Source organism: Triticum dicoccoides, chromosome 5B (assembly GCF_002162155.2).
Source record: "Triticum dicoccoides isolate Atlit2015 ecotype Zavitan chromosome 5B, WEW_v2.0, whole genome shotgun sequence".
Taxonomy (NCBI): Eukaryota; Viridiplantae; Streptophyta; class Magnoliopsida; order Poales; family Poaceae; genus Triticum; species Triticum dicoccoides.
The window spans coordinates 53,851,603-53,862,455 of NC_041389.1; the positions used below are offsets into that span (position 1 = coordinate 53,851,603).

The 10,853-nt window shown below is 48.0% G+C and overlaps 1 protein-coding gene across 3 annotated transcripts in view; it reads left to right on the top strand.

Moving 5' to 3' along the window:
• Positions 1–3,118: 3,118 nt before the first annotated feature.
• LOC119307328 overlaps positions 3,119–10,853 on the top strand; it is an 8,403-nt gene continuing 668 nt past the window's right edge. Inside the window, exons 1-2 of one of the 3 annotated variants that reach the window (XM_037583411.1) lie at positions 3,119–4,466; positions 4,839–4,935. In XM_037583411.1, coding sequence (XP_037439308.1) covers positions 3,176–4,466; positions 4,839–4,888 — 1,341 coding nt within the window. In that variant the 5' untranslated portion in view covers positions 3,119–3,175 and the 3' untranslated portion in view covers positions 4,889–4,935. The remainder of the gene's footprint in view (positions 4,467–4,838; positions 4,936–10,853) is intronic. The other 2 variants (XM_037583410.1, XM_037583412.1) reach the window with 2 other exon arrangements.

Sequence of the window (10,853 nt, forward strand, 5' to 3'; positions counted from 1 at the left end):
CCCCAAGAGCGAATGCTTGCTCGATAATGAGGTGGCGAGGCGTCGTTTACGAAGATTCATGCACTTAATGCAACGGTCCACTGACCGTTCACTTGAAAATCGTTCCCACCAAACGGTGGTACATTAGCATTTTTGTTTATTTATGATCTGATGCAAAATTCTGTTTTTCAAAATGTTGTTGTGCAAGCATACATCACGGCATATGGGGAGGCTTCAGGTTGCCTAAGAGTTCGCTATACAACCATTGAGGGCCTCTTTGATCCAAAGGATTTTAGAAGGATTAGAATCCTTAGGAATTTTTCCTACGTTGGTTGTTTGATTCGTAGGATTGAATCCCGAAGAATTTTTTCCTAAGGATTCATCATTTGTACTACATTTCACAGGAATTCTAACATCTACTCCAACCTTTTGAAAGTAATCCTTTATTTTTTCCATGACACAATCAAACGAACTCAAATCCTATAGGGATCCAATGGACATGCCATTCCAATCTTACGTCTTTCCTATTCCTATATTTTTGCAATACTGTGAATCAAAGAGGCCCTAATTCCTATTTTCCATATAATACTACTCCCTCCGTCCCATAAGGAAATATAAATGAAATTCAATTTTTTTAAACTAAATTGAAAACTTCTTGGCCAGCCTTCCGGCCGCAGCCCCACCCCATGCCTATGTTTACTGCTGCATGGTGACGGGCCCACAATAAGAGTAAAAGCAGTCAAAGTATCTTTTTTTTGTCAGAGCAGAAAAAATATGGAAAACACTTCCTTCCATCCGGATGCAGGCATCCGGTCGAGCGACTGGTTTAGGCGCCGTTCGATCCTTCCCGATCGTATGGTGGACATGCTGTCGCGTGGTCTCTGTGGGACCCGACCCACCGCTCTATCCTCTCTTCCTGTCTTAGGCCCTGTTTGGTTCATAAGTCCTAGGACTTTTTTTAGTCCCAACTTATAAGTTCCAAGTTCCTAATAAGTCCCTATCTGTTTGGTTCCTGGGACTTAACATGGACTAAAAGACCATATTACAACTATAAATCCCTGTAAGTCCCTCCTTGAGAGTCTTATTTCATAAGTCCCAAATGCCCACTTTAAGTCCCTATAAGTCCCTTCTGTTTGGTTTAGATAGGACTTAAAGGGACTTATTTAAGTCCCTACACCAATAAGTCCCTGTAACCAAACACCCTCTTATTTCAGCCACACGTTCTCCACATCCTGGGTCAAACCGTCTTCTCCCCCATCTCTCTTGTCCTTCATCCGGAGATCTCACCCGCCATGGATGGCATCCATGGAGCTTTTTCTCAAGTGATGCGAGGGGTGCTGCGAGGACGGTGGTTTGGCTGCTGCGAGCTGCGACGGCGACCGGGTTGCTACGGCGATGCTGCGACGGATCTGGGCTACTGCGACGGCGGGTAGGGCGGCTCCGCCGATGCTTCGACGACATCATCATGCTGCGAGCTAGTGCTGCGACGTCGCCGGGCTGCGAGCCGGTGATGCATCTGTGCGGCCGTGCTGCGACGGCGCCGCGGTGCTGCCATGGCCACCATGCTGCAAGTCGGCGCTGCCATGAACAACATCTTGGCCCTGACGACGTTGCTGCGATGGCGGCTCAGGCTGCTCCGACGGTGCTGCTGCAACGGCAGCTCGGGCTGCTCCGACGGCAGCTCAGGCTGCTCCGGGGATGATGCGGCGGTGGCTCAGGCTGCTCCGGAGATGCTACGACGGCTCCGCCGCGCTGCGAGATGGTGATGTAAGGCCACCGGAGTTGCTGTGAGTTGGTGCCCGTCGTTCTTCGATGTCACCGGACACCGGATATGGCTACGCAAGCGAGGATGTATGCCTAGTGTTATGTGATGAGAAGAAAGAGAGGGAATTGAGCCATTGACTATCGGACAGCTAGGGAAGTTCAAATCGTATGATTTAGAAGCCGGATGTTTTTCGCTGTTCTACGTCCGGATGACGCCTAGCAGGCGCCAAAAAAATATCTCCACGAAACCACTCTGAAAATAAGGGCAATTCCTATTTGGCACTGCAGGCGTCCGTTACCGTGCAATTTAGCGTCCAAAAATTGTGCAAACCAAGGATCGAACCGGGAACCACGTCGCTGACAGCGCAAGGCTCTAGCCACGAGGCCAGGACCAGTTCTTTGAATAAATACTTCAGTTGAATCATTTATTTGTCAATGTCAGGTCGGGTTTTCTGTTTCTTTTTTCCTCATCCTTTTTCAAATTCTGTGAACTTTTTCAAAATCAATGAATTCCTTTTAAATTTCAATGAACTTTTTTTAGATCCGATGAACTTTTTTCAAAATTGATGATTTTTTTGAACATCCATGGACTTTTTTAAATTTCGATGAACTCTTTTTTCAAATTTGATGAACTTTTTCAAAACCGATTAACTTTTTGTTTGAAAATTGATGAACTTTTTTTAGGCTTGTGCACTTTTCTTGAAAATTGATGAACTAATTTTGAAAATCCATGAACTTTTTTCAATTTCGATGATTTTTTTTTCAAATTTGATGAACTTTTTCAAAACCGATGAACTTTTAGTTTGAAAATTGATGAACGTTTTTTAGGCTTGTGCACTTTTCTTGAAAATTGATGAACTAATTTTGAAAATCCATGAACTTTTTTCAATTTCGATGAATTTTTTTCCAAATTTGATGATTTTTTTCCAAATTTGACGAACCTTTTCAAAATCGATGAACTTTTTGTTTTTAAATTGATGAACTTTTTTTTCAAGTTTCTGAACATTTCTTGAAAATTGATAAACTTTGTTCGAAATCTATGAGGCTTTCCAAATTCACGATTTTTTTTGTCAAATAATTCAAAAAATAGTAATTGGTACCGTCTTGTGCAATAAAATAGCGAGAAAACATTGTTATTATATAATTTGTGCACATTACGTATAATTGGTGGCAAGTAGTCCGAGTGGTTAGTAGAACTCGTACGCTAGTGGAACTGCAAGAGTTCGAAACCTGTGGCGCCCAATAGGAGCTCCCGAAAATAAGTACGATTACCACAATTCCGATATTAAAAGCAAACTGTACTTGGTTTTTTGAACTTGGAATTAAAGTTGCAACCTTTTTCTTTTGTCAGGAAGGGAAGACTGCACACCGTCGACAGGACTACAGGAGTCACCCAAACATCCACCACTCCAACGGACGGACGGACCACACCATGTCGCTCCGGCGCCTCCTGGGCCTCTCCACCGCTGCCGTCTCCGGCCGCTACCTCTCCACCGCCGGCGCCGTCTCCGGCCGCCTTCGCCGCTCCCTCTCCACCGGCGCCGCCTCCTCGCACCCGCCACCATGGGCCATCATCGACCACTCGGCCGAGGTTGACCGGGCGTCGTCGGCCCAGACCGCGTGCTTCCGCCCCGTGGGCCCTCCGGGCGTCTCCAGCATCTCCGCCCCGGCGCACCTCATCGACCCCACCGCACGCCCCACCGCGGACGGCGGCAGGGTCCAATACCTCGGCGGCAACGTCGTCCAGGTCCTCTTCGGCCACGTCGGCGCCGCCAGCGGCGACGGCCACCTCCTGCTCAGCTACCACGACCTCCGGGCGGAGGGCCCTTGCACCTCCTGGGACCTCACCGGGAACCCCGAGATCCAGCGCTTCGTCTGCAACCCCCTCACCGGCGAGATGCTCCGCCTTCCCGACATCGGCGGCTGCAGGAAGATCCTCGTCGTCCACCACATGGGCCTCCTCACCCAGGCCGACGGAGGGCCCGGGTGCGGGCCGCCCGACAGGTTCGCCGTCGCCGACTTCGTCTATAACGGGGCCCTTGAGCGGTTCCTCTCCGATGAAGGCAAGTGGAAGACGGTGATGATGGGCTCGCCCGGCGGACCGCTGCTCCCGCGCGAGATGGAGATGAACCAGGAGACGGTTGCCTTCGGCGGCCGCCTGTGGTGGGTCGACCTCACCCTGGGCGCCGTCTCCGTCGACCCCTTTGCCGACCGGCCGGAGATCCGGTTCGTCGAGCTGCCCAGCGGCAGCGTGCTGCCTGCGCCTGCATGTGCTCACGAAACAGATCTCAGCAAGGTCGAGGAACGGGCTCTGTCCATGATGGAGTTGGCCAAGCGCCGGCGCATCGGCGTGAGCGAGGGGAGGCTGCGTTATGCCGAGGTGACTCCGGGCGGGCCGTTTCTGCTCAGCTCATATGCGCTCGACGACGGCGAGGGCAGCGGCTGGAAGCTGGAGCACCAGGTGTCGCTGAGGAAGGTCTTGGCGGACGGAGGCTACCCGTGGCAGGAGAACTCGGCGCAGTCGTCGCCGCAGATCGCCGTCCTTGACCCTCTCGACGCCAGTGTCATTTACATCAAGGTCGGTGAGCACGTCCTCGTCGTGGTGGACATGCACAATGGGAAGGTGATCGGGGCCTCTCGGCTTGAAGACGAGTACTTTTCTGTCATACCATGCGTGCTTCCAGCGTGGCTTGGATCAAGCCGGATCCCCACGGCAGCGGCAGGTATGTAATCACCTGCTTGTTTTACTGTTACCAATATCCTTACGATTTCAAGTTTTACTTTTACTCTTGCATTGCTTGATTGGTTTGTGCTTGGATAGAAGATTGCGAATTGTTCATGGGTTATAATGTGGAAACATAAAAATGAATGAATTTTGATGTCGAATTGACATTGTCAGTAAGATCCGAACAGGAATTGCAATCATATACGGTACATACTAGGATTGGTACTATTGATCTAGTTAGACCGAATCATATCTATTCGCACAACTACTACTATCAGTATGCTCATAGCAAGTAGCAACCCATAGTCTGGGTTAGCATTGCGTTTGTTATTCTAGTTATTGTACCTTGACAGTGGAAACCATTTTTCAGGCAAGATGGATGTCTTGGAATCGACAGATGATCTGTTTAGTTTCGTCTAGAAGTGCTGACTGGGTATGATTCTTGCAGCCAGCTTATGCATCTCTAGGTCTATTCTTTAATCTAATACTCTCTCCATTCCAAATTACTCGTCGCAGAAATGGATGTATTTAGAACTAAAATACATCTAGATACATCCATACCTGCGACAAGTAATTCGGAACGGAGGGAGTACTTCTTTGCTGACCATCCACTATTAGTCATCCATTCACATTGTCAGGACTGAAGAAGTTTTATTTTGCCATGTTGTAGTGATGATTGCTCTTGTCTTTTTATGAAATATATAATCGACAATTGATATAATCTGAAAGTGAATTAAGCTTGTTATTTCCAAACAAATGTTAATGATGAAATTTTGTGGTATGAAGTAAACATGTTGTGAAGATGATAACTGACTTCCCATTTCGCTATAATAGCGATTGTGGTTATGCGGTTTTTCCATTTTCCACATTGAGTCAGTCTTTTCCATGTTGGGTAGTCAAACGTCCCTGATATTGCCGACCTTTTTCCCCTCTCGCTAGGGTTCTCTCCTCTCGGTGCCAGCCGCCGTTGAGAATACTTCCGCCACCGATCCCCCTCTCCCGCCCCGACGCTCGGGCCGATCTCGTGGCTCCCCCCCGCGATCGCTCCCGGCCTTGGTGAGGGTGGAGAGGAACCGTCCCTGTGCCGTCTCATCCTTCGGGTTTTCCTGGGGTTACGATGGCGACGCCGTCTTCATCACGCACGCAGGAGGAGAAGGAACTTGAGGAGATGATGGCTGAACTTGGGATTGCTGAGGAGGATTTGGATGATCTAGTTTTTGAAGATGTGATGCCGGATGCTGCAGCCAACCCCCGCTGGCTCGCGATTGGCAAAGTGCACACGTCCAAGGAGTATGGCGACTACTGGTTCTACAAGAACATGAGGAGTGCGTGGGATTTAGCGCAAACAGTAAAGTTCAGATCCTTGGGCGACAATCTATACACTATGCAATTTTCTTGTTTGGGAGATTGGATCAAGGTGATGGAGGGTGGTCCGTGGGCCTTTAGAGGGCAGCCGGTGGTGCTTGCGGTCTATGATGGATTCACAAAACCATCCATGATTGATTTGAACTGCTTTAAAATATGGATTCAGATACATGATCTGCCAGATGGATATGGACCCTTGGTTAAACCTTTGGCTGCGAAGGTGGGGGCTCTGTGTGATGATGAAGATGACCCTGGTGACTTTGCTGGTAATTTCTATAGGGCCAGGGTTACCTTGGATGTGAGAAAGCCTCTAAAAAACCATGTTTCAATTGTGAAAAAGATGAAAAGGCAGATTTTCAAGGTTAAGTATGAGCGCCTTCCGGATTGGTGTGCCGTTTGTGGGATGATTGGTCACTTATATACTGAGCATGGGGATGGTGTTCATGACCAAAAAGCTTTGGTTTTCAAAGAGCTGAGAGCAGGCTGGAGTATGAGGGGAGGAGGTAGAGGAGGGGGCCGAACCCAGGAATCTACTGAACACCCAGAAAAATCAACAGCTCCAAATGCTGCTATGGACCTAGATAAAGGGGCTGTGATTGAGATGAAGGAGTGGGAACAGAACAGAAAAAGGGGTGTTGCAAATCCCTCGGAACAAGCTCCTCTGAAAAATGATCTGTTGTTACCAGGGCCGGGGGCTGTTCCTGCAAGTCCGCCGCCCAAGCAAGACTTGAAGAGATCCAAGCCTGATAATGCATATAAGACCGTGGCCGGTTCTAATGTTCAGAAGAATGCTTCATCTTTGGCGGGCTCCATCGAGGAGCGCCGCCGGAATTAATGGATCTCATGTGCTGGAACTGCCGGGGAGGGGGGAATTCCTGGACAGTTCGTGAGCTAGCGACGCTAGTGCAGTCGCATTCCCCCAGGATGGTGTTTCTGTGCGAGACAAGACAAAAAGAAGATAAAATGAGAAGATTGAGAGGCCGGCTGGGCCTCAAAGGATTTACTAGTGTGGATAGCAACGGCCTGAGCGGGGGCCTTGCCCTTTTTTGGCACGAAAGTCTGATAATAGATATTATGGACAAGGACGATCGCTATATTGATGTGGCAGTTCGGTTACATGCTGACGCCGAACAGTGGAGAGTAACGTTTGTGTACGGGGAGCCGCGTGTTGAGAATCGTCTCCTAATGTGGCAGAAACTTCAATCCCTGTTCAACACCTCGGACCTTCCTTGGTTGGTTATTGGAGATTTTAACGAGTGTCTCTGGGAATTTGAACACCTCTCAGCAACACCAAGAGCTGAATCACAAATGTTGGCCTTTCGTGATGTGCTTGAGGTATGTCAACTAGTGGATATTGGTTTCTCAGGTGTACCGTTTACATATGATAATAGGAGAAGCGGGACTGCAAACGTGCGTGTACGTTTGGATCGTGCTGTCGCCTCTAATGCTTGGCGCAATATGTTCGCTTTCTCCTCAGTGGCCCATGTGGTGTCTCCCTGTTCGGATCATGTGGTTCTTATCCTTAAGGGGACCCCGGACCCTGGGCCGAGCGCAGGAAGACGACGCCAGTATGAAATCTTTTGGGAGCGAAGTGGTGAGCTTCCCGAGTTGGTGCAGCAAGCATGGGAGTCGGTGGGAGCAATTGGGAACCTTGAACAGTTGCAGTCAGCCCTGAAGAAGACCATGTATACTTTGGGCATATGGAGTAGGAAAAAGTTTGGTAACATAACCCGCGAGCTAGCCAAGTCCAGGTCACAACTTGAGGAATTGATGAATATGAATGCCGATCGTCAGGATATACGGCGAGTAACCGACAGAATGAACGAGTTATTATATCAGGAAGAGATGCTATGGCTCCAGAGGTCGAGAATAAATTGGCTGAAAGAGGGAGACAGAAACACGAAATACTTTCAGAGCAAGGCGGTTTGGAGAGCTAGAAAAAATAAAATTCGTGAACTCGTGGATGATAATGGTGTTGCACATTCTGATGAGGCGACAATGAGACAAATGGCTAATGAGTACTTCCAAGGAATGTACACGGCTGATCCGAACCTCATCCACACTCCGGTTCTAAGTCTGTTTGATGCACTGATAACTGATGATGATAATGCTAAGCTATGTGCTCCTTTCAGTGATGACGAAATTTCGGATGCCCTGTTTCAGATCGGTCTGTTGAAGGCCCCGGGCCCGGATGGTTTTCCAGCACGCTTTTTTCAGCGTAACTGGAGTACGCTACGGGACAGCGTAATCACGTCAGTTAAGGAGTTTTTCAACTCAGGTGTGATGCCGGAAGGGATTAACTCAACCTCAATCGTGCTTATCCCAAAAGTCCCTAATCCTTCGAAGTTGACTGATTTCAGGCCTATTAGTTTATGTAATGTAACCTATAAGGTCATATCAAAGTGTTTGGTGAATCGGCTTAGGCCAACTTTGGATGATATTATCTCGCCGGAGCAGAGTGCTTTTATACCCGGAAGAATGATCACGGATAATGCACTCATTGCTTTCGAGTGCATCCACCATATAAAGCAAGAAAAAGACCCTACCAGAAGTTTTTGTGCATATAAGCTCGACTTATCAAAGGCATATGATAGAGTTGATTGGGTTTTCTTGAAGCAAATGATGCAGAAATTGGGTTTCTCTCACCAGTGGGTGGACTGGATTATGACATGTGTCACTTCGGTGAGGTATTCGGTAAAACTTAATGGAACCCATCTAGATTCGTTTGCACCGTCGCGTGGGCTACGGCAAGGTGACCCTCTATCACCCTTCTTATTCCTTTTCGTTGCTGACGGATTATCAGCCATTCTGAAGCAGGAAGTTAATATTGGAAGTATTAATCCTATAAGAGTCTGTAGAAGGGCGCCGGGGATATCACATCTTTTATTCGCAGATGACTCTTTGCTGTTTTTTGAGGCAACACAAGATCAAGCTATGAAAGTCAAGGAGATTTTGGACCTGTATGCTAGTGCTACTGGCCAGAGTATTAATCTGAACAAGTGCTCCATACTATTCGGTCCAGCATGTTCAGAAGTTGGCCAGAATGCTATCCGTACTATTCTGGAAGTTACTAAGGCAGAATTTGAAGAAAAATACTTGGGTCTCCCTACACCTGAAGGTCGGATGTCTAAGGGACGGTTTCAAAACTTGCAAGCTTGTCTCACTAAGAGGCTTATACAGTGGGGAGATGGGTGGCTGGCGCAGCCGGGCCGCGAAGTTCTCATCAAATCAGTTGCACAATCTCTCCCGACATACATTATGGGTGTTTTTAAGCTCCCGTTCTCAGTTTGTGATGACCTAACAAGGATGGTAAGAAACTTTTATTGGGGCTCTAAAGAAGGTCGCAGAAAAGTACATTGGAAGTCCTGGGATTCTTTGTTGCAGCCAAAGTGTAAAGGAGGGCTTGGATGTCGCGATTACAGAATGTTCAACCAAGCTCTCCTCGCACGCCAAGCTTGGAGACTGATTGATAGGCCGGAAAGCCTTTGTGCTCGACTGTTAAAATCCCGGTATTACCCGGATGGCCAGCTTCAGGATACGGTCTTTTCTGGTAATGCCTCCCCATCTTGGCAAGCTATAAGCTATGGACTTGAGCTCCTGAAAAAAGGCATAGTCTGGAGAGTGGGCAATGGATCAAGCATTCGTGTTTGGAGAGACAATTGGATACCGAGACCCCATTCCTTCAAACCGGTCACCCCTAGAGGTAACTGCCGCATCCGCTATGTGTCCGAGCTGCTTACTAACAATGGGTCGTGGAATTTGAACTTGCTGCAGAATTTTTTTTGGCCTTGTGATGTGAATGAAATCATTAAAATCAGAGCGTCTCCAAGGCTTGTAGAGGATACAATTGCATGGGGACCAGGGAGATTTGGACAATTTTCGGTGAAGTCGGCGTATGAGTTTGCTTTTGAGGAAGCCAACAGAGAATCTCAACCTGCGTCTAGCACTAATCCAGAGGGTTGCCGGGCCATCTGGAACCTGATATGGAAAACGGATGTTCCTCCAACAGTCAAAAACTTTGCTTGGAGAGTGGTCTCAGATTCCCTTCCTACTTGGGTTAACAAGCATAAGAGGACCTTAGAAATCACCAGCATATGTCCGGTGTGTGGTGTGGAACCGGAAGACAACTTCCATCCTCTATGTCGCTGCCCTAGAGCAAGAGAATTATGGTGCTATATGTCAGAGGTTTGGAACCTCCCACCGGTGGATACCATTCAGAATGTTGGGAAGGAATGGCTGTTCCAAGTGCTACAGCCACTTCATGAATTAGAGAGGTCCATGCTTCTTATGACTCTCTGGAGGTGTTGGTTCATTCGTAATGAGATAGTGCACAATAAGACTCCGCCTCCCCTTGAGGTATCGAGGAGGTTCCTTGTCAGCTATCTGGAGTCACTAATTGCTATCAAAACGAACATGCATATGGATCCAGCCAAGGGGAAGTCAATTATCTCCTTTGATCGCACGTTAACCCTTGCTGATGCGCCCGTACCGGCCGCCCTGAAGTGGGCTGCACCACCGGAAGGGTGGGTAAAGCTAAACACGGACGGCTCTTTTCATGATGGTAGGGCAGGTGCAGGTATGGTATTACGGGATCCTTCGGGGGATGTAATCTTTTCAGCTTGCAGAACACTTTACTACTGTCGTGAAGCTTTGGAGGCAGAGCTGGGTGCTTGCATGGAAGGTCTTTCTCTAGCGATCCAGAGAAGTGATCGTCCAGTGACCATTGAGTTGGATTCACTTGTTGCTATAAAGCTGATTCAAGGACAGGAGACAGATAGGTCTATTTATGCTTCTTTAGTAAAAGAGATTAGATATCTTTTATCCCTTCGTGAATGTTGTATTACTCATGTAAACCGGTCTCAAAATCAGGTTAGCGATAGTCTAGCAAATTTTGCTCGTACCGAGGGAAGAACCATGACTTGGATTGGCTCTGGTCCCCCGATAGTGCTTGAGCTAGTCGCCGCTGAATGTAACTCTTTGTTGGCTTGAGTAATACAATATTTCTACCCGCAAAAAAAAA